General features: G+C 39.5%; 2 protein-coding genes and 1 pseudogene across 2 annotated transcripts; 2 read left to right on the top strand and 1 right to left on the bottom strand.

Annotated features, from left to right (window-relative positions):
• Window positions 1-12147: 12147 nt before the first annotated feature.
• Window positions 12148-13752, top strand: LOC133732335 (glycosyltransferase 6-like). The gene has a single exon (XM_062159865.1). It carries the CDS (start codon window positions 12284-12286, stop codon window positions 13592-13594), a length of 1311 nt encoding a protein of 436 aa, XP_062015849.1. The 5' UTR covers window positions 12148-12283; the 3' UTR covers window positions 13595-13752.
• Window positions 13753-15247: 1495 nt separating this feature from the next.
• LOC133728560 (BTB/POZ domain-containing protein At1g04390) lies at window positions 15248-24573 on the bottom strand. The gene is made up of 12 exons (XM_062155964.1): window positions 24406-24573; window positions 23935-24055; window positions 22887-23394; window positions 22650-22783; window positions 22115-22548; window positions 20811-21956; window positions 19904-20056; window positions 18468-19110; window positions 17659-17787; window positions 17475-17567; window positions 16421-16536; window positions 15248-16334 (listed from the first exon to the last, which is right to left on the bottom strand). The coding sequence occupies exons 1-8, from the start codon at window positions 24495-24497 to the stop codon at window positions 18666-18668; spliced, it is 3033 nt and encodes a 1010-aa protein (XP_062011948.1). The 5' UTR covers window positions 24498-24573; the 3' UTR covers window positions 15248-16334; window positions 16421-16536; window positions 17475-17567; window positions 17659-17787; window positions 18468-18665.
• On the top strand, window positions 15381-16230 carry LOC133728559 (putative glycosyltransferase 7; annotated as a pseudogene).
• Window positions 24574-24837: the final 264 nt, after the last annotated feature.

Below are 24837 nucleotides of genomic sequence, written 5' to 3'. Positions count from 1 at the left end.
ATCTTTCCATTCTGCTTCTGTATTCGGAAGTATGGAGTCACGAACATTGCCATATCGTTCGCGAAGCGTATGCCAAAGCTTCATGGCGCTATCCTCATTTATGAACTCAAACTGTAGGTCACTATCCATGTGACGTTTCATGAAGGCAAGTGCCTTGGAATTATCTTTCTCAGTTTGAGGGTCTGGAGCTGTTTCTATAGGACAAAGCTCTTGGATTGTATTGGATTGTATGCAATAAATCACGGGCAATAAGGTGGATCTCGACATCAATGACCCAAATTAAGTACCTTTTGCCTGCATAATCCAATGGAACAAAATCGAGTTTGTTCATGTTTGACATCCTGAAAGATGAAACAAGAACAAGTTAGTTTCGGAGTCAATGCTTCCACGAAAACTAATATAAATAAGATTTCCGAGCTATGCTACCAAGAAATCGATTTCCAAGAATAATTGGATTACACCGAAACAATGATGTTTGAATGGTCAAAATAGATGCTCACGAACGCTCTTAGTCCGTAGCATACGAACGCTCTTAGTTCGTTAAATCGATGCTTACGGACGCTCTTAGTCTGAAGTCTTACGAACGCTCTTAGTTCGTTCATTGCGTGAATCCCCACGATTCCGCTTTTCAAGAATCGAACCCACGTTATAAGAAAGGTGGGATGTAGAAGAAGGGAGGTTTTCAAGTCCCCGAGAAAAGAAGAAATATTTGAATTATAGGAACTTCAAAACTTACTCTTGAATACTTACTTGTATTTGGATCACGCGCGCGTCGATGCAGGCGTGATGGAGCGAAGCAATCCGAGTAGAGGCGTGCAGCGAATGTTTATAAGGTCAAGCTTGTTGAAATTCGGAGCAAATTCTCTTCTGAACAGTTTCACTTTGATTGTTGTACTGGTCTCAAAATAACTCCGATAAGGCTGAAATTCGGAGGTCAGATGGAAGAGACAGAGATGAACAACTTTGATGAAGAAAAGATTTTGATCCGAGGTTCCGAACTAGATGTTTCGGAGCCTGCAAACAGACGGACGTGCACAGGAAAGGGGAAAGGTGCAGTCGGTGTGAGTTGGTGCTGCAGGGGAAGTAGGGATGCGTGCGCAGGGGCGCGTAGGTGCTGCAGGGACAGCAGATGTGCGGCAGAGCTGCAGGAGCAGCAGTACAACGACGCGGGGCTGCAGACGCACGGGCGCGTAGTGCTGGGCGCGCAAGGAGCAGGCTGCAGCGAAGGCTTGGCTAGCTCGGGCTAGGGGCTGCTGGGGTAGTAGGCACATAGGTAGGCAGAATAGTTGGTTTCGCTTTTTGTGGCTAGAGTCGTGCTGATAACGTGTTTAAGTAAAATAGATTCGAGAGAGAATTGTAGAGAGAGATGTGTGTATTATTATTGAGAATAGGAGCCCTATATATAGGGATTACAAAGTACTAGTTCTAATGTTACAAGGAATATCAATCCGTGTAGGATTGGGAAATCTAGAACCTTCTCTCCTATTGCTACTCCTAGTTTGATAAGGCACACTAAATCGATATTCCTTCAACAAAAGGAAATATTTCAAATTGTCTAATCCTATAATCAAATACTCCGAACGTCCAAAATTTCAAGAAGAAACATAGCACAATCGGGTTATACGGGTTCACTTCGTGTTGGCGGGTTGACCGGTGGCCGACCCATTTATTAAATGGGTCATGGCGAGTTGACCCACCATTGACCCGCTTTTTAATCGTGCGGGTTCAACCAGCTTTATTTCGTGCGGGTTTCGAGTCGTGTTATCGGGTCGTGTCGGAATTGACAGCCCTACCTCTATATAAAGAGGCCTCTATTATCAATGAGAATACACATCGATTTCCTCTCAATTTCAGTTTCCCTAAAACTTGTTATCAGCACGAAGCCCTAACCCTGAAACAAATAGCCAAACCCTGATTCAAGAAGCTAAAAACCTTGAATCCGAATACAAAACCTTGAAGACTTTTCTGCCTCCACCTCAAACCTTGAAGAACTCGATTCCAGGAGTCCAGAACCGGCGGCGGCACCCCAAGAACCGGCCGGAAACCTACCGAACCGGGCACCGGAAGCTCCATACAACTCACAGCAAATATTCCACCGGTTCACCATCTTCCGGACCTCCAATTTCCACCAAATTTTGGTATCAGAAGTCCATTGATCTGAAGTTTCAGGAACCGGAAGAAAAAGTCCAAAAATCATCCTAAAAAGACGTGAACCGGCCACTTGCGTAGCTGCATCTTGAACTGGCAAAAAAGAAAGAAAAGAAGAAAAAAAAAAAGGGGAGAAGAAGCTTGGCCCAGAAAGAAAGAAGATGGAGCCCAGCCCAAAGAAGAAAAGCCCATTGACCTGACCCGGCCCACTGACACACTTGACCACCGCCACGTCATCTTCCACGTCAGCACAGCCACATCAGCGACAGCGACACCTCATCCTGACAGGTCAGCATCAGTGCCACGTCAGCCTCCAGTCAACCCTCAGGTCAACGCCGGTCAACCACTTTCGGTGACTTTCCGGCGATTTTTCCGGCCACTTTCCGACAGTTTTCCGGTGACTTTTTCCGGCGACCTATTTCGAGGTATTTTTTACTAAACGTTCCCGTTTTTTTAGAGTTTTTAAATTCAATTTCTCTTCTTTTTTGGGGACTTGCAACCTCCATTCTTCTACCCCCCTTTTCTTTATCATAGGGAGACCAAATTAAGCCGAACTGTGGGGGTTCGTGCTCACTCCAAGCTTGGAGCTTGTAGAGTCTTTCAAACTTAGAGTTTGTTGAGATAAAACGATCGACCGCAAACATCATTGTTTCGATCTAATCCAACCCCTCTTGGAATCGAATTTCTTGGAAGCGACTACGCTCGAAAATTCCTAATTTCTTGGAAGCGACTATGCTAAGAAATTTTATATGTTTTCGTGGTAGCCTTTCACGCTCCGAAACTAACCCTAATTTCTTGTTCTCTTTCAGGATGAGTAACCTGAACAAATTGGACTTTGCTCCATTGGGAACAACTGGCTCTGAATATCATAGGTGGGTTCGTGATGTCCGCCAGCATCTCAAGGCCGATGGAATCCTGGATACGATTCTCGAGCCTAGCCAGGACGTGCAAACTGCTGAGCAAGCTCAAGCTTTGGAAGCAAATAGAGCAGCCTTAGAGGCAAATAATGGCGAAAGCCATCATCTTAATGACTCGTCATATGGATGATTCGCTCCAGTACGAGTGTATGACTGAAGAAAACCCCAGAAGGCTTTGGGTCTCACTCGAAGAAAGATTTGGCAACGTCCGTGACTCCCTGCTTCCTGATCTAGAAGTGAGATGGCATAGCCTCCGCTTCTGTGATTTCAAGTCAGTTCTTGACTACAACTCGGAAGCACTTCGCATTAAATCCTTAATGGAATTCTGTGGTAAAGAGATCACAGATGCGATGTTGATTGAGAAGATTCTCTCTACCTTCCCCGTCTCTGCATTGATGGTTGCTAAGAACTATCGATTCGATGTTAATGCAAGACAGATCACAAGGTTTAATGAGCTCATTGGAGCTATGAATGTCGCTGAAAAGCATGACAATATCCTTGTGAAGAACTATAATTCGAGATCCGTGGAAACAGAGCATATTCCGGAATCCAATTATAGTCACGCCTCTAAGAAAGGGCGCCAAGAGCGAAACCCTAATCTTAGGGATACTTCTGGACGTTCTAGTCCATATAATCGCTCTACTTGGGAATGTAACCGCCAAAATAGGCGAACACGAAACCGAAGAGGTAAACGTGGAAAGAGAGAGGGAGGCAACGCCTCTGGCCATGTTGGTGGAGCCACCAACGCTAAGAGCCATCTAAATGACGCTTTCAAAGCGCCTCAATCAATGGAGTTCAAGCAAAGAGATGTATGTTCTCGATGTGGAGTGTCTGATCATTGGGCACACATTTGTAGAGCTCGTGAAGAACTTGTCACCGCCTACAAAGCATATTGTGAAGCAAGAGAAGCTCACTATGTGGAACAAGAAGATCAAGAAGATGATCTAGAGTGAAGGGTTGAAGACTACAAATCTGGCTGGGATCAATAGATCGCCAATTCTGTTTAAGTCTTTATTTTTCCAAGAGATGTAATACGCAATTGCCATATACTTTGTAGTAAATGCCAATGGTTTAGTCTTTCTTCAAAGTAGGCTCACCCAAAGTAAGTGTGATGTCTAGGAAGGTTCTGAGATTAGTGGTACTTAAGCGAGCCCTGCTCCACCGACATCTCTCTACTCACATGGTCACATTTATTTTGGAATTACCGAAAGAAGTTAGACGACTACCATTGTTTTGCATTAGCTAACATTTGGATTAGATTCTCCTAATGGTTAAGAGACAATGATGTACTCTGTTGGCTTATGAATACAATTTCGAGTTCTTTTCATTATGACTCCATTTTGATTTTGAGCATATGACTTTGTGACTATGATGGCTGGGCCATCAGTATTAATTCAAGGACATGGAATAGCCCAAGTTCCACTTGCCAAATGACACCTTGATTACTGTCACAGAAACTCTCTACGCTCTTAGGGCAAATAGTACCCTATGAATAGCCAACAAATTCCATGCGAAAATGCATGTAGAGAACGGAAATGAGTTCCTTTGCAATACCTTTAATGATTGCGAACAAAGGCGCATCTTAGAGAAGTTTATGTGTCTCTCTAGTGGACTCTATGTCACTATTCGAGCTATTTATCCAATAAAAGTTATGAGAGAAGATCTCTTGGATTTAGACACATATTGGCTTTGTCACGACATGATAGATCATCCTAGTCATGATATGATGATTCGTCTACAAAAGACTTCACACGGACATCTTTTATCTCGAGCGAAATGAAGCATGAATCAAAAGTTGATTCCTAGACTAAGTGTGACCGACACTGCTGCCTAGGGCACCGCCTCCGTCCACCACCAGCCTAGGGCTGGCGTAGTCCCTATCCATGACGCCATGGATGGCGTCCATCATGGTGATGGCGCCCCAGGTGATGCTGCAATCACCAACTTGCTTCAGAATAGCGTTTCAGACGCTCAGGCCTAACCAAAATTCTCATTGGTTGCTTCTTAAGCCTCTCGCTCGTTTTACAAAGCCCGTTCCTTAGGGAAATTAGGACTGAGACCGTCTTATGCAAAAGATATGAAAATACTCATTACGTTCTTACATAGAATCTGTGGGGATTCTGTGGACTAGTTCAACCAACTTGCGGACGTTTAAATGATATTGGTTGACACGCAAACACGTTGGTTACGTATTGTGCCATTGTCCACTTGTAAATGCTGCTTATGCTACACTCCTAGCAAATATCATATGACTCACTCCCCGGATCATCCTAATTCCGTCAATTGGACTTGACGATGCTAGAGAGTTTACATCAAAGACTTTCCATGGTTATTGTATTGGGACTGATGTTGGACATCATATTCCCATGAACACACCTAAATGGTCTTGTGGAAACGACTACGATGGTAGTCCGGACATTGGTAATGCGCACCAATTTTCTTATATCCGCTTGGGGTGATGCAATATCGCATGCAGCTATGCTAATTCTTCTACGACCCACTGTCACTCAATCTACCTCTGCGTTACAGCTAGTGACTGGGTACAAGTATCGTACTTACGCATCTTTGAGTCTGCCATTTATGTGCCAATTGCGCCGCCACAGCGCTCTATAATGGGTCCTTACAGACGAATGAGCAACTCAGTTGGATTTGAGACTCCAACAATCGTCCGCCACTTAATGCCCTTGCATGGCGATCTCCTTACTGCTAGATTTGTGGATGTCACTTTGATGAGACAGTCTTCCCGTCGTTAGGGGGAGATAAGAGCACAGATGTTCAGCAGGAACGACAGAAATTGTCGTGACCTGTCCCCACTATGTCTCATCTCGATCCCTACTAAAGTGACGAGATCACACAAATATGCTGCAAACATGCCTGCAAGGATGGACGTCCCTACGAGAGGACGTAGCGCCACCCTACAAGGAGGTAGGCATGGCGCCAAAGCCAAAGAGAGTGGCACTCTGGCGTTACAGGCCATGGCCCCAGCTAGGATGCGTGGGAGGCCCGTGGGTTCGAAGGATACTTTGGCACACTCCAATCCTTTTATCATCGACACTCAAAATCCGTCTCATGAGTATCTTCCGGGTTATGGTTATCGTTGGGGGACGCCTCAACGTCAGAACCTATTCCTGAGAATATAGAGCTCTATGAAACTTACACTAGTGCACATGAGACGTGGGATAGAAACTCCATCATGATTGATGATGTAGTTGCGCATGAGTTTGTTGAGTCTGATGACATCGAACCACGCTCCGTTGATGAATGAATGCCAACGTAGAGAGAAATCTGGCCTAAATGGAAAGATGCGATCCAGGTTAAGTTGGATTCTCTAACGAAGAGGAAGGTTTTTGAGCCAGTGATGCCAACACCTCCTGACATAAAACCTATTGACTAATGGGTCTTCGTTAGAAAGCGTAGTGAGAAAAAGAGATGGTAATCTCGCCTTATGGCGCAATACTTCTCATAAAACGCCCTGAAATCGACTACGATGAGACATATTCTCTCGTAATGGATGTCATTGCACTCCACTACCCTGTCAGTTTGGAGTTTCCGAATAACTGAACATGCAGCTTACAAATGTGGTCACTACGTATCTCTATAGGGATCTAGATACGGAATATACATGAAGGTTCATGATGAACTTCATTTACCCAAGTCAAGTAGCTCTAGACCACGGAGCGCGTTTACAAAGAGGTTGAAACGCTCACTAAAGTGACTACTTGATTGGGAAGGGATATGCCCACGCGTTTCCATAACAAGTTTCGGATTCTATCTCGGTTCATGTTGGACATGATCTTCATTAGAAGCCCTTAAAGAGTTAAGGGAAACCGCTGAACATTTGAAATCCGAGTTTGAGATGAAGGATTTTGGGAGAACACGATTATGTCTCGGTTTGGAACTTGAGCATCGTGTCGATAGATGCTTAGGCATTTTGACAAGGTCAAGCCTTCAAGCACCCCCATGATCGTCCGTAGTCTTGATCCTGAAAATGATCCTCTTCGTCGAAAGGATGATGACGAAGATGTGCTAGAGGCAGAAGTGTCTTACTTAGTACAATAGGCGCATTATTGTACTTAGCTAAATGCACAAGATCGGACATCTCATTTGCAGTAAGCTTGTTAGCTAAGAGATAGCTCTGGCCAACGCGACGCCATTAGGATTGGTGTAAAAGATATCTTTCAGTACTTGAGATGTACGATTGATATGGGCTTGTTCTATCCCTAGAGAGAGATGATGGATTTAGACCCATCACACACCAGGAACGCCGCCAACACTGGCCTGCGTCCTCTATCCCCATCCCAAAACAACATGTGTTTTGGAAGGTTTTGCTGATATTGGGTATCTCTCTGACCCACACAAAGGTCATTCCCAAACTGGTTAAGTGTTCACCATGGGTAAAGACCGTGATATCTTGGAGGTCTTCAGAATAGACCCTAGTCGCTATATATTCGAACAATGCAAAGATTATTACTCTTCACGAAGTGGTTCATGAATGTATATGGATTGGATCCATAGTTACACATGTTCGAACAATTGTGGTTTGAAGTCTACCACAGATGAGCCTACAAGCATTTAGGATAATGTTGCTTGTTTTGAACAAATGAAGCAAGGCTACATCAAAAGCGACAACACCAAGCATAATCAGCAACAACAGACTCTCCTCAAGATTAAAGTGAACTAGGTTCAATTTGAGGACAGTGCGACAGACTTGCTCACTAAGTCCTTGCCTAAATTCCACTTTCGAGAAACATGTTGGTAGCATCGTTTGCGGAAGTTATCCGAACTCCCATGACCGTAGTCATCAGGGGGAGATGCAGACATCAAGGGGAGATGTCGACATGTATGGTCTCGAAACGTGAATGGTGTGTTGTGCTCTTTTTCCCCTTCGACCAAGGTTATTTTTGTCCCACTGGGTTTTTGTTACTCGGCAAGGTTTTTAACGAGGCAACGAGAGAAGCACCGCGTTTGGGCAACACAAGGGGGAGTGTTTAAGGAAATCTCTTTTCTGTGTTTGGCCCAAACTCTAGGTTACTTGACCTAGTGGTAATATGGTTAAATTAGAAGGATCTTACTTTCCTTGTATGATTGAGATTCTATGCATTGTAAACCTCTATATAAAGAGACCCCTATTATCAATGAGAATACACAGCGATTTCCTCTCAATTTCAGTTTCCCTAAAACAAAATCTTAATTTTAGGAGGTAATTGACATTTTTACATTTTAGAAAATGTAATTAATCTTTGCTTTCTGTAAGACTTGCATTTTTAGTTTTTTAGCGTTTTTTGGTGTATTTAGAAAGGGTAAAGCCCATATAGGACCATTAAGTGATCAAACCAATGAGACAAACCAGCCGCCCAAGAGCAAAGCAATCTGCAGAAGCAATCCACCAAATGGAAACAAGGGGAATCTTGGATACCTATTGATAATATATCCAACAGAGGCTGCAGCCAAGAAGATTTTGGATCAAATAATAAAGTAATAATTGGAGTTATTATCTTGTGAATCCTTCAACAAAATGGAAGATGCTAAGCCCGTCGCCAACTCTATTCTGAACTAACCCAAAAAAAGTTTCTTTGTTATGTGACACAGAAATAGAAGGATACAACTAGCAAGGTACTAAAAAGTTAATATTCTGCACAGCACAACCAAGTATGAAAATAACAGAACAATTCAAACTGCTTGTATTCTTCACGATCACTTTTAGCAAGCTTGCAAATGATGCAAAGTATACTTACGCTGCCAATCACCCTTTTGTGTTTTTGTCTCTTTCACTTCTCTATTCGAAGCATCATTAATATATTAGAGTACTACTTTGTGGAATTAGTAAGCACCCTTTAATAATCTCATCAGCGGTTGCAATGACTTATTAATTTGGAAGGAGCTGTATTCGTTCCTTAGGCCAGATTAATTTGCTTAGAACATAACGGCGATCTTTCTTGCTAATAAGGGCAGCAGCAGAATCAGGAAGTAAGCGTAGGTAACTTCTTTCCGTAAAATGTTGAAAATGGACGAGAGGAGACTGAGGAGCTTCATATCTTACATGGTGGCGGACTCAAAATATGTTAAATATAATTTCGTGAGACAAGATAAAGATTTAGAAGTATATTGCCACATATTTGCATACCCTTTTTCTAGGTTTTGCATGTTTTTGATATTTTGATCCTTTCATCTAAACCATGGTTATAATTTTTTTGTAGTTTGCTACCTGTGGCTTCCCCTTCCCTTGCTAAACAAAATTGTATAACTAGAGTGCGTGCTTAACACGTCGCCAAGAACCTGCCACGAAGAATGAAAATGAAATAGCAAAAAGGAAAAAGGAAAAGACAAGTCATTGCATTTATAAGATCCATGTGCAAGTAACATACGAAATGCCAAAGAAAAAACATGAAATTGCATAAAGCAAGGGCCAAGTCACGCAATACATGCTACATTAGTGGTTTTGGAATTATATATAGAATGGCCCATGCCCCTAAGAAACAAGAAAATTAAATGGAAGAAACCAGTATGCTAGGTTCAAGAAATTAGGGATCTCACTTTGATTTTTAATACCTCAAACACCAATCACAAGGTGCAAGCAATTAACTTGAAGCAATGTGCCAACTTTAAAACGGATAAAGCCGTAACAAGCCATCAAGGTGTCGCAGCAGTCCAATAAAACCGACCGACACTAGAGCGTAAGAAAGGAAGAGTGATTAAACAAAGTATGTATTGGTTAATGAATTTGATAATGTTTTTTAACTTTAGCCAAAAGCTAATTCATGTAAAAACTATTCGAAAATGTTAGACTCAAAATACTGGAGCCTATTTACCAATAATAGATTCACACTAGAGCCATTTTACCAAGAATGGATTCATATTGGTACATTCCATACTAGTATAGATATTAAGATTTAAACAAAAATCCACCAATATATACACATGAAATAATTTTAAACTCTGTTGATTTCGCCAATTCATAAACCCGTTTTCATTTTCTAAACATGTCAGGCCCGTTTGGTTAGCAGGAATGTCAAAATAGGAAAAAGATTTATCTTCCTTTCTAGATTGATATGGAATGGAATATGTTTTGGTATTTCCATGTAAGTGTTTAGAACATTACTGAAAATTAAATTCTGGAATTAATTTTTCATTCCTATTGTAGTGTTTGGTAAGTCATAAGAATGAAATATAAAACTATAATTTTCAATAACACCATTTTACTAAATAAAGTACATATATGACATCAACTTATAAGGATTAAGGAATATTAGTGGGGGAATATGAATTTTTTAAAGGGTTAATTAATGTAATTTTACCTTTGATAGTGGGAAATGGAAATAGAATTCCACTCTTGACTAGGTAATTATATTTAGGCTTTATGAAGGAGTCAATTTCCAGTCAGATCTCATTTTTTATTTCCTTTCCAATCTCTAATTACAGCCAAACGGCACATCTGAATGGAAAATAAAATTAATTCTCATTCCATACCATGATTTCCTGCCATCCAAACAGGGCCTCATAGTTTTTGAATTCCAACTTTTATCCAAATCTTCTCCAAATTATCTTCCTCTTATATACTTCCACATTATACATATAATTAAAGCTGAGTTTACTATATTCACTCGTGATGATGGTTTTGCCCCTAATTTTTTATTGAAATTACAATTCTGCCATATCCTTTCATTTTTTTTAAAATTTGTTTTGTATTTGTAAATTTCTACAAATCATGTAAAAAATTTATTTTGTGTTGTATCCCATTTATTGCTAATCTATTATTAACAACAAAACAAGTCATATACTAAGTAGCGCCAATGTTTATTAGATTACGAGTATTATCTATTACATATGAAACTTGAATAAAAACAAACCCGCAACACCACGCGGGCTAATTTGCTAGTAAAGTACTATGTTTGAGTGTGTATCAATTTTATGAATTTTTAAGGACTAAATACTCGTTACTCCTCATACTTTTGCATGAAAAACAGTTTAGTCCAAAATTTTAAAATTAAACAGTTTAATCCTTATTCTTTCTAATTCTCACACAACAGGTCCTAAAATGACTATTATACCCCTCACTTTTTATTTTTTTATTTTTCTCTCTTTTTATTTTTTATTTTTTCTGCCTCTCTCTCTCTACACACACACACACACACACATATATATATATATATACGGGAAGGTTCTGAAGAGGACGTCCGCAACCCAGAAAAAGTGCGGACGTCCTCTTCAGAACCTTCCCGTATATATATATATATATGTGTGTGTGTGTGTGTGTGTAGAGAGAGAGAGGCAGAAAAAATAAAAAATAAAAAGAGAGAAAAATAAAAAAATAAAAAGTGAGGGGTATAATAGTCATTTTAGGACCTGTTTTGTGAGAATTAGAAAGAATAAGGACTAAACTGTTTAATTTTAAAATTTTGGACTAAACTGTTTTTCATGCAAAAGTATGAGGAGTAATGAGTTTTTAATCCAATTTTTAATGATAATTGATTGAGAAGTGCCAATTTTGTTTGAGCTTAATCAACAAGTGCCAATAATTTCCTCTCAATGCAATAAGAACCCTATGTCTCAAGACCTAGAGTCAAAATTTGACAAATTGACGACTTAATTTTGATCTAATTATCATTTACAATCAAATTCAAAACCCAGGTCCTGAATTAGAAATTTATGTATAAGGTCATGAAAAGCTAAGGTCATATCTAAACGCTTTGAATTGAAATGAACTAAAACTTCGACATGTGTAGGCCATATTATAGGAGAGATTATTCAGAGCACCGCCGTGCACTTGCACCAACATAAATGAATGGTTAGATTGCATTAAATACACTTTTTGTTTATTAAAAATAAAGTTGATAATAAATATCAAGGGTTGAGATTATTTTATAAGAGTTGGGTCACTTGTACCGTCGGTGCATAGAATAATTTCCAATATTATAGACCTCCAACAAAGTATAATCTTCTCCAATTAATTGCAATCAATAAAATACCCACTTTTGTCATTTTTATTTTTCTATGGCTTTAGCCAGTTAAAGAAAAAAAAAAAAAAAAAAACCAAAGTACATGCATATTTTCTGGCAAGATTAGAACCATGTACTTTAATAACCAACAAACGAGGTTTTGGCATTAATGCACCTGTCAGTTATCTTCTTCTTCTTCTTCTTCTTCCAGTACTTAAAAGTTCAACCTCACACAGAGAAAACCCATAGCTATCAATCACTTCACTTCTACCACCTTCTCAAATGGGTTCCCAAGAGTTCTCTCTCTTCCAAACATCCCCACACAAACGCTCACTTCTCCACAGAGCCCCTTCTCTAATCGCAGATGGCTTCCTCTTCGTTGGTGGAGCAGCCATGGCTTTATCTCTGGTTTGGGCACTAATCTCCTTCATAAACCCCAGCTCAACCTTCGACACCATCATCACCTACGACAACACCCCTCAAGGCCCTGACTTGGGCTACGACCCGCCAGAGCCGACGTTCTACGACGACCCGAATCTCAGCTACTCAGTTGGAGATGCCATAGAAAACTGGGATGAGAAGCGTAGAGAGTGGCTGAGGGTTCACCCCTCTTTTGGTGTTGGTGATAGGATTGTTCTTGTTACCGGGTCTCAGCCTTCGGTGTGTAAAAACCCGGTTGGGGATCATTTACAGTTGAGACTGTTCAAGAACAAAGTAGACTATTGCAGGTTTCATGGCTGTGAAGTGTTCTACAACAATGTTCTTCTGGACCCTAAAGGAACCGGTTTCTGGGCCAAGTACCCGATTCTCAGAGCCGCCATGGTGGCCCATCCAGAGGCAGAGTGGATCTACTGGGTCGACTCGGACGCCATTTTCACCGACATGGAGTTCAAGGTGCCATTGGAGAAGTACAAGGACCATAACTTGGTTGTTCATGGGTGGTGGCACATGGTGAAGCAGCAGAGCTGGACTAGCGTCAATGCTGGTGTGTTCTTGATTAGGAACTGCCAGTGGTCCTTGGACTTCATAGACGAATGGGCCAGCATGGGCCCACAAGGCCCGGCCAAAGAGAAGTGGGGGGAGACCCAGAAATCATTGCTCAAGGACAAGCTGTATCCAGGGTCAGATGACCAGTCTGCTCTTATCTACCTTCTGCTGAAGCAGAGGCAGAAATGGGGGAACAAGGTTTACTTGGAGAGTGAGTACAATTTCCAAAGCTACTGGCTTGGGGTGGTGGATGGCCTTGATAACATCACCAAAGGGTACATGGAGGTTGATAGAGAAATGGGGAAACTGAGGAGGAGGCATGCTGAGAAGGTGAGTGAGTTATATGGGGAAATGAGAGAGCAGTATATGAAGGATAAGGGGATGTGGAGAGAGAATGTGAGGAGGCCTTTTGTGACACACTTTACTGGGTGTGAGCCTTGTAGTGGGGATTATAATCCCACTTATACTTGGGAGGATTGTTGGAATGGGATGCAGAAGGCTTTGAACTTTGCAGATAATCAAGTGCTTAGGAGATATGGGTTTGTGCATCCAGACCTACTCAACTCATCATTGGTTACTCCTTTGCCATTTGATTTCCCTGCTTGATTTCTGTTCATTTAAATTTTGTTTTTAGAGACAAAATAGTGTAGATATGCAAGAAGAATGCTAATTTCTGAGTTTTGTTGCAGTTTAGATTTCCCGGACTGTGTTGAAACAAATTTCTATACAGAATGTTTATGCATCATATCTTTTTTATTTTGTGATTTTGTCTACTATTTTCGAGATAAATAATTAAATATCAGTAGACTAGTAGACAGTAGAAGTGACAACATCAAGTTACCAGAGTTCCCTTCAATTTCATGCCACCTCATCTTTGATCAATAACAAAAAACTTACACTTCACCGAGCCTTGTAGCGTGGGCTTCTAAACAAACGGACATGAGAGCACTAAATTAGTTGGTTGTATGATAAAGCTAGTCAAGAATACGATTTGCAAGCGTGACAAATTCTGAAGGTCAGAAAGCAACCCTGTACCGATATATGTCATATGTGTAGGTAGCAAACAGATCAGAAATCACGTTTCTGAAAAGCATGTCATTGTCTTCATTACAGGTATCTACAACTTGAAAATATCTTTCATTCTCCTTATTAACTCTGCTTGAGTCATTATTTGTGCTTTCTACCTTTCCCTTTGAAGAAAAAACAAGGAGTAAAAATGTAAGAAGACTGTGTTTAATTTGGAATCTAACTGGATTATGCTGAGAATTTGGGGTCTAAACAAATTTGTACGGTTGTGAATTTGACTATGCTTGATCGTCATCATCATCAAAGAATTGAAAAGCTATATGCTTGTCTCATTCTTGGTAGATACACATCCTTGTCTCTTTATTGGTGTCTTTATTTCACAAAACACAGTATCTACATGTTAAAGAAACAGAGAAGTTCAATTTGATGCTCTTTGTAGTAACCTAATTGTTCCTCTTCTTATTCTCTCTCAAACTATAAATTTGTCAGTAAAATTCTAATTAATGTTTAAACCATCATGATTGGTTGGTTGGACCCTAACCACAACAATCCAATTTGGACCACAATGCTTAAAGAACAGATTTTTCTAAAAAATAAATGTTGGAAAACCCAGTAGTCTTGAGCAATCTCATGCAATACATGAGAGTTGAAAATGAACACTTTGATCGTTACTTTTTGGCTTTTGGTGACAAATAATTTTGGTTGCTTTTGATCATTTACCCGTGAGACATGATTTTCCGATCAATCGCCTTAATCAGTGGGGCTTGAGCGTCGGCATTACTCATGCTAAGAGTTAAAGTAAATTGACCCCCAATACCCACGATTACTTTCACTGTGTTTAATCAACGACTCAGGCTAGGTCTCCAAAATTGCAGCCAAGAATTTCCACACCCTTTAAACAGGAATTCCGTCGTGAAAAGCGCCTTGATTTAGTGACAACTGACGCTGCTAAGTCTCCAACCTCAGTCAAACTCGTCACACTCCATTAGCCATCAGCAAGGTCCTACTGCATTCTACTGCACAGTGGCAAGTCACAAAGCAAACCATTATTGCCTTCTTTTATGTCACAAAGGAGTCCAAAGGGGAGTGATTTGAAAATGGTGAAAGAGAGAGACTGGTGGTGGATCAATAATCAGGGAAAACATTTCGCCTCAATTCCTTTGACCGTCCCATAAGAGGAAATATTGATTAAATGAACAAATCATAAAATGATGAATTACTTAGCGATGAAAATGTCGACAGCAAAACTGTTCCATCAATTTTTTTAATTGTCAAACGAATGTTAAGCAAAGTGTTCCATCAATTTTTTAAAATGAGCCAAATGAATGAAGGTTACATCAAGCTCAATATCTAAACCCTAAACCAAAATCTGAGCTACTCAATTGGGAAACTAATGAAGGACTGGGAGGAGAAGCGCAGAGAGTGGTTGCTGATACTCCAGCTGATGGTAGGATTCTTATGGTAACAGGGTCTTAGCCCAAAGTATGTAAAAAGCATGTTGGAGATCACTTGATGCTAAGGATGTTCAAGAACAAATTCGACTATTGCAGAATCTATGGGGTTTTTTTTTTTCGATGGAGAGTTGCAGAATCCATGGTGGCTGGGCCAAAAACCCGAATCTCCGTGCTGCTTTGTCGGCTTATCCTGAGGCCCAGTGGATCTGGTGGATTGACTCGGATGCAATCTTCACGGACATGGAGTTCAAGATCCCATTTGAGTTCAAAAGTCAATCTTCATAGATAAGTTATTTCCAGCAGCAGAAGATCAATCAGCTCTGATATATCTTCTTATAGAACAGAAAGGAAATAGGCGGACAAGACAGAGAAGTACAGCCTGAACAGTACTGGCTGACATAAGTGGACAAAGTTTGAAAACATTTTTCCAAAGGGTACACAGAGATTGCTGCATAGGTGGAGATGTTTAGGAGGAGACATGCAGAGTAGTTCAGCCATTTCTATGGTGCAAAGAGGGAACACTATCTGAAGGGGTTAATGGAGAGATAGTTTCGGAGGGTCTTTTGTCGCACACTTCACCAGGTGTGAGCCATGCAGTGGGGAGTACAACTCTACAATTACAATTGGGAAGCTATTTGGGCTGGGATGCAGAAGGCGTTTACTTTAGCAGATAATCAAGTACTGAGCAGATTTGGCTTTGTACATCCAGACGTACTCAACCCCTCAAAGGTGTCTCCCCTGCCATTTGATTTCCCTGCTTGAGTGATTACTCCTCTGCTGTGCTTTCCCATATTTTCAGACAGTATCAGTTCTTCTTTGCCACCTGGTTAATTCCAAATCTTTTCTTGTTTTTCCTCTATCAAACCCTGACATTTGTATGGTTACTTGTGTTCATGCTATGTGTATAGTTCTTTCACCCAAGATAAAACGGAGATTAGCTATTGGTACATACCTTCTCCTTATTCTATAATCCCATTTCAGAATAGAATTGCTGCAACGATCTTCTTTCTTCATGGTTGTTCCACTAAATCCACCCGAACTCATGTTCAAGCATCACCAACGATAGTACTGCAAGGGAGAAAAGGCATGAAGCTGAGGACATAAAAATTCTGTAGGAATTGAAGAAACAACCTAATGACGAAAATAATTCTAAAAGTGTCGGACCATCTTCTGAGGCCTAAATATATAGATCACATACTGTATAGAGCCTAATATCTCAAATGACTTTAAAGGATCCCATGTTGATTTTGTGTTACTAGTTACAAGTAAAGATAAACCTAAATCTCACTATAAACTGAAATAATTTCAATATAACCTACTCCCACAAACACAGACATGCATACCAAGTATCTAATGATGTTACAGCTCTTGGAAAGATATGAAACTGGATTTAAAACTTTCAACGAAAAATTAGGGAAGTTTACCAAGAATTAAAGAATGGAAAACCTAGAGATTTAAAAGTCAAGAAGTAAAGGCAATATTATACAAGAATTATTAATGCTCCTCCATCAATATCTTCAAGTAATGAAAAGCTAAGTGCATCAATCTATCCATTTGCTCACATACAAAATCAGAGTTTGTGATCCATATAAGGTGATTCTGTAGATGGTAACAGGTGAGGGATTATGGAAATGTTAACTATTTATTCAATCAATTCACATTCTAGACCAAGCACCATCCCTTTTCCCAAGCATAATGTGAGGATTACCATCAACATTGAAGAAACTTAGCTGAGAATTAATTAACAACCTCCATTTTTTTTTTTTGCAGTTGCTGATCAGGAACACAGTGTACTTGGAATTAGATATCAGAGTTATTATGCCGGATACTGAGGAGATGGAACAAGCGGGAAGCTTACCAATTTAAGTGAACTAATTGAGTCTGTATTTGATTCTATATTATCGAAATATCATGATGCCAGTAATTTGCATTTTCTGAACAATTTGCATGTTATCTAAAATTTTTCATTTTGAAAAGTATATGTTACTGGGAGTATAAGCTTCAACCTGCCAAGAAATGATGCACACGTCTGATTGTTGAGAGCAGTAATCTGCTCAAAATTATTGATGCTAATTTGACTACCAGAACATCTGTAATACCTGCAGGAAAGGATGGTCAAAGATTAGAAAAATTATTCAATAACTGTTCTCTGGAATATCTATTGCAGGACAAAAAGAAAAAGTACTAAACTTAGAAAATCATAAGCCCAAAGAGTCAAGCCTCAACACAGATGAAGTTTCAGCCCAACTATCCATTCTCCTCGCATTAGTATCTAGATGGAGGAGTGTAAGTTAAGGGATTGGTGTCCTCTCTGCTCACCTGTTAGAGACACGCATTAGTAACACAGAAATTATAGAAGTACAAATGCTCAGACAAGATTTGCTCTGTTGCAACCCCAAGAACAAAATGAAACACTACGAACCAAAGCAACATAGTTTTAATTTCACCCCATTCTGGCTGAGATGAAAGGAATAAATAAACATCTCTTCAAAAAGATGCCTTATTTACAACCTCTCTGACCATCCCACCCACTCTCAAAATACAAAAATGAAGTCCTCTTTCTACTTCACAACCTAGTAAGCCATTTCTTCATTTTTCTACCTTTAGGCATGCAAAACTGGACACATGGAGACCAGCACCTAAATAGTGTCTTACTCTTACAATTAACCATAAAGCTTGTTAAATTTATAGCCAAGAGGAAAGCTCACAGCAAGTTTCACCAGCATTTCAGAACAAAAATAAATGCAATCCTCTGCAATCTTAAGGTGTTTCTTGGAATAGATTGAAGAGAGGAGACCATAAATTGGCAGGCAATTTGAATTCTACTTTATTTCCAAAAAAGTTAGGAAAGGAGGGCATGACTGTTATTTAGCGAGCCAAAGTAGCTAAGAGGGAGGGGGCCAGAAAGGGGTAAGGATTGGATACTGGACTTTGGCATTAAAGAGGGAGAGTCTTACAGATGGAGCATCATGTATTAAATAAGCATGGAACAAACTTACCCTCAAGTAAAAGATTGTACATCTCAAGCAGGCAATTCCTTATAGGGGTCAGGTCAACATATGATGAGGCCGTACTCTAGCTCTACAAGAAGTTTCTGAGAAAAGAACTTAACAAAATTGATGTAACCGACACTCCTCCATCACACTACATTGGAGAAAGTGTCAATTTCACAGTTCCAAACCAGTATGAGAATCAAATCACTGAAACTGATCACCACCCTGTTGGGAGAATCGAACAGACGCTACCCGAACCATATCAGCCAGCATTTCATCAAGTGTTTCAAGTTCACCAGAATCGCATAACTGGCGATATAAAGGGGCCATATAAGTCGCTGCAACCTCGGCCAAGTTCCAGAGAGATAAATTCGCAGCAATTTGTAGTATTTTAATAGCCAACTCTCTTGCAGAACCAAGACATGATATGATGGCATCCGAGCATGCTTCCTGGACATCTTCCATGATCCAGAACTCAGAGAGCCAAAAAAGCTCTACATATGACTGTACCTCATCTAACTTTTCTTCAGTGTCCATGTTATTCCATATACATCCGGAAGGAGGCTTTGGCAGGTTACCAGAATAGAAGTAGTTGACTAGTTTAACCATTGCTTTCCAACTGATTGAGACCTTTATGGCTTGTGAGTTGCTGCAAGTATTACCAAACCCAAAAAAAAAAAAAAAAAGGTAAAAAAAGGTGAGCTACAGAACAGTTAAAATGGAAAGAAATTATATACCAATGTTCTTATTCAAGTGCTAAGAAACTAGCACAAACTAATACAACTTCAATTTAAGTTGATGATAAATTGCACTTCAGTTGTGAAGCTAATATGCAAAGCTACAACCTCTCCACCAACCTACCCACCTTGGAAGGAAGTACAAACTACAAAGGCAACATACAAGCATCGGCACAACACGTTCACATAGTTAAATGATTTAAATCACAAATATGCAGTTGCAACCAAAGGGCAAATGTTCCCCATAAAAAGAGTAAATGCTACCCATAGAATCTGGTATAATCACATCTCTCATCTTCCAACTGATTATTTCAAGAAAAGTAATAGATCAATAAAATTTACCATTTCCTGCTGACAAGCTTTCATACAAGATGCATTTGAAAATCTCAAACAACCAACAGGATGCTAGACATTAATCATATGCCTATGGCACATTTAATGAATGTACACAATAGTAACTTTTCTTCATATAAAAAAATGTGCACGTATATGACAGCATTTATAAGACTAACATTATCTCTACATGATTGACATATGCTAACTAAGATGCTAGTTACTTTTGCAAAGCATTTATAATTGAATTGTCCCAATGTTACGAACACCTACTGGAAACCAATATCTTTAGTATACACTTTTACAATTTTTAATAGATTTGTGAAATTATGTGGGTGTATGTTTATATATGAAACAAAAAATTGCAAGTACCTCTCCTGCATTCCTGACTCAAATAAGGCCCTCAGATAATCACAACTTGCTGACAATACAACCTTGTGAACATGCATGTGAGGCACTGATAAAGAGCAAACACCACATGTCCAGCCCAAAAGCTTTGTTTCTTTCTCTTCTAAGATGACATCCCTGAAGCCAAAATCACACAAATATTACTATTGCACACTATTACATCTGGAAAACCAATTAGTAGCATGGAAGTAAAAATACAAAATACATTCGCTAGAAACAATTTCCCCCTAGCTATAATTCCAGTCAATCATGATACTGCAAGCCATGACTGATACATTTGGAAAATTAAATGCTGTTAATGGATCTTGTTCGAATATTTTAAAGCCCGTTTGATATTTTTCTTCTTCTTCTGGATGTTCAATGACAAAAAGAGAAAAGAGGAGGAGGAAAGGGGCAAGAGAAGAAAACTGATAACTACTTTTAAAATGTTTTGTTCAAGGAACCCATTCAATGTACTATTCCCCCCTTCTCACTAACCTCTCATCTTTCTTCTCCTCTAATCTCCTTCCTTGCTCTCTATTTAATTATATACAAACGAATAACAAAGAATAAACTTTACCCAAAAGGGGCCTTTAGCTTCTAGAATGCTTATAAACAGTCCGACAAGGTGTTTCAAGCAATATAACATAATGCAGTAAGCAAATTGTTCCCATGTAGAGTCTACCAGGCCCTTTGAGTTGTCAAACCAAGACAGGCTTTATTTGAACAATGTCAAGAGACACTCAGATTCTTATATCGTCCCCAAACTGTACACTTCCTAATGGATACATAGATGTGGAACACAAACGACATAAGAAAGTTGAAACAACAACAGCGCTGATGTGATGCAACAAAATATATATTGTGTAAATAGTATAGTAGGAAATCATACGAGAAACGATGTCCGGATGGACCAAGAGCTGCACTGAGATCAGGGCTAGGAAAAGCCATGCCCCACTTTGGACGTTTTCTACAAAGCATCTGTAACAGAGGCTGTAAATTACAACGTTTGGCAAGAGTCCTCAACTTTTTTGCAAGTTCTTCTTCTGCTTGTACATATCCCAAGTAGATATACTCCAACAACATCACCAATGCTTGGTGATCGACATGAGCAGATAATCTTATGTCTTTCTGAAACTCTTTAGAAACCTCCATAGAGCCTGTCACTGAAGAATCATCAGATGTTACCTCACTAGGAAGCAGCCCTTCAGGAGGCAGTAGCGATGGACATTGGATTGCAAGCACCACCCCATGAACACTGAAACACTCTCCATTTGTGAGAACGAATTGTAAATCAGCAGAATCCTTATCATTAATTGCTTTACCAATCCTTTTCATTAGCTTACTCGGAAAACCATAAAACCCAAAATAACTAAGAACATATGCGGCATACCATTGCACCCCAGGGGTACAATTGTCATTACAGATGTCCTGAAGTTTACTAACTAGTTCAGCTTCAATATGAGCCAATGTATTCTTACCAGCAATTCTGTCTAGGTTATCTCCTACACATCCAGAATGCTTTATCAACTCAGCCAATCCCAACAAACTGTACAACAAAAGAATGTCTTTCCCTTCCCATTCTCTGGAACTTGAACAACAAATTTTCTCATGAAACGTATTATGCAAATGGGGAGCAAAGCTCAGCCTTTCTACTTGGAAATGATTACTTAAGCACCATTTCACGAAAGAAAATAGTGTTTTTACCCCTTTTTGTTTGATAATCCAGACTTGATACTCTTCCAAACCTGAATAGCACATAAATCCCATTAAATAAATGATAATTTGGAGTTTATCTGGTATCGCGAAATTCCCAGATGACAGATTATTAAGAAAACGCAGTAAGATATTCAGATACTCCAGGCCTTTTGGCTTCAGTGTTTCAGACAATATGAATCTGGCCTTTGATGCAATGTATTTGCAGGGAGAATAAATCATCATCAGAACTGCCCTTGTTGCTGATTCACTTCTGAAGGTACGAGCAATGTCGTTTTCATATATTTTATGCCATTTCTGAATTGCCTCAACAAAGGTCAAGCTGTCAAAGGATATGGAGAAAGAAAGAAAAATCAGAAAACTAACAGCCGGAAATAAGAATGAAAACTGTAGCATCACCAGATATAAGAATTAATGAAGTCCGACCACGTTTTAGTAAAAAAAAAAAAAAGTGAACTTCTTTTACAGATGAAGTCTTACCATGCACATGCAATAAGGATGTCCAAGTGGAACTCAGTTTCAGGTTTGAAATCCTCCCCACAATGTATTGCAAGCCATCCAAGAATATCCCAGACATAACTCCTCAAAAAAAGTAAATAATTGGCATTGAGACCCTCCTTAGCAATAACTATCTGCTCTTCCAATGACATGGAATCTTCATATGATTGGTTGTGAAATTTTTCAAGGAGAAGATCGAGAAGGATTTTATCAATCCCTTGTTTCCAGAAGTAAATGTGATGCTCCCCTGCCCAACGAGTGATCAGAGCCAAGCGACATGCCTCCACTAGCAAAGACAATTGGTCAATGGTGACCTTTCTAGAATGTGAGCTCCAGTCACACATTCCAGAAATTATGGCTTTAATAATAGGTTGGCAAGATAAACTCATCATTTGCAAGCATTTTTGTTCATTTATCTGCAACAAAAACCATAACGAAAAATATTTAACTAATTGTTATGACACATTTGACTAATGTAACAGGAAACCTTGTAAGGAGACGAAGATAGGATTCTTACCGCTAAACACTGTGCTAGCCTGAATGCTTCAATTCTAATGGAATAAGGATATGAGCTGTCCATGCATTGCACCATCTGTTCCAGAAGCGCCTCTCCACCTTCTAATACTTTCTTGGCCCCATTACCACATAAAGCTGAAAAAAAGTAACAGCAACTTAATTCAAATATCATAGCACAGAAGCTAACTAAGAGATATTCCGCGTGGAAATGATGGGTTTCATTATTAAAGGTTATTACCGATGGCAGAATACAATTTCAAAACAGCAACTTTGTGATAAACATCTCGCTTTATAAGCATATCATTTAAATCTTCCATCAGTTTAGCATCACTCCAAACAGAAAACCTAGATGGAGGCCACCACCATAGTATTGTACTCAAAAGTAAAGCCATCTGTTGAAAATGTTCAAATGGCATCATACATTCTGAAAAAGACCGTAAGTTACTGATAACTTGAGATACACTTTCTGTTTTCTCAAGGATGTCCCAAACTTCTTTTGCATTCTTCATACTGAGATTTGTAAGGATAAGATTCAATGCTGCAGCACATGATATAGAAACTTCTGTTTGATGGGCAGATAACAAAGATGACAAAGGATTAATAAGATCTAAAGCATCCAGCTGCAGTATTGATTTGGGTAAAAGGCTGACTAATTTTACTGTCACATTTGCTGCAGTGCTCAACATGGATCCCTTGTTAGACTGAAGTATCCAGACTAATGCTGCAATGATATCGGCAGCGGAAGCCTGAAAATGGACGGAGAAAATGATGAGAACATTCTAAAGTGGAATCAGACACAGCTCAGAACTGACACAATTACAGGCATTAAAGATTTGAAACCTAGATTTTGTCCAAAATTCAATTACAGAGGATCAACTTATGCTTTTACATACATACCACATTCATTATAGAACTCCATATATACATAGACAAGGGCTATAGCTGTCACAATGCAAGTATATTAAAGCTAATTTAATGCATTAAAAATGCAAATCAATACGTCCATTGGAGATGTTTCCCTATGTACATATACATATATCATAACTCAACTTGCTGATACAATTTAAGATCAAACTACACCCATAACCTCCTGAACCAAAAATAAAAAGAAAAAGAAAGGAGGATTAAATATTTCACCTCTAACCAAAAGAAGAAAACAATGTGATACGAACAGAACTGCTGATCAACCAAAATTACAACATTCAAATCAAAGCTCAACTGAAAAATAAAAGGCTAAAAAAAATCTTAGCTCAACAGAGATTTGTAATGGAAGGGTATTGTTATACCTTCAAAAGTGGATGGTGCCCAGAAACAGAATCAAGAAACGCAGCAATAGAATGGACCACATGCCTCTGTATCGCAATATCCATACACTGCCATCTCCTTGCCTTATCACCGCCATACACTCTGCAAGGCACAAGCTAGTTCAGTGGAGCACATCATATCTCTACCTCTAGTAAGTAATCCAGTCATACAACTTCAAAACAACACCTAACTCTGATCAACTAACACCAGACTCTCCTTAAGTAATGCTTAATCAATCAGTTTTGCTTGGTAAGGAATATAGCATTAGCTCTATTGTAATGCTGAGCCTAAGTGATTCTAAACACATGACCTCAAATCTGATCAACTAAAACAGAATCAAGCATGTGTTTTTGTTTTTCCGAATCAAACTCTAAATAGTCATCCAGACACAATTCGAAAGGTAATTGAATGAAAAGAGAGAAGGCGGAGCGTGAAATTGAAGGAGTGGGGACCTGGTGCCGAGGTTAAGAGCGTCGTTGAGACGCTGGTGGCGCGTGGACGTCTGTCCACTGATGATACTCCGATCGTGTTTTGAAGGTCCCATCTTTTCGGTTCAAAGAAAAATCGAGATGCCCAGCTCCAGCGTCAAACAATTGAATCAAAGAAGCGGTGTACCGCCATTCCTCTCTCTTATTTTACAACACAAAATTGCAGTTTTAATATTAATATTAATCTCTCAATATTAAATGGCACACACTGATTGGTCGGTAAAAGCCTCAATTTTTGTTTTGTTTTTTTTTTTTAATTTTTTTTGAGAAAGACAGTGAAAACATCATGAAAATGGGGTGTGTGTGTTTGGTGGGGTGGTAAGGCTTTAGTCTCATATATAAGAGGTCAGGAGTTCGAGCCCCATTAAGGGTGGGAATGGGGTGGGGTTTAAAAAA

Source organism: Rosa rugosa, chromosome 2 (assembly GCF_958449725.1).
Source record: "Rosa rugosa chromosome 2, drRosRugo1.1, whole genome shotgun sequence".
NCBI lineage: Eukaryota > Viridiplantae > Streptophyta > Magnoliopsida > Rosales > Rosaceae > Rosa > Rosa rugosa.
Note: the sequence above shows the minus strand (reverse complement) of the source record. Positions and strands in the feature narration are given on the sequence as shown.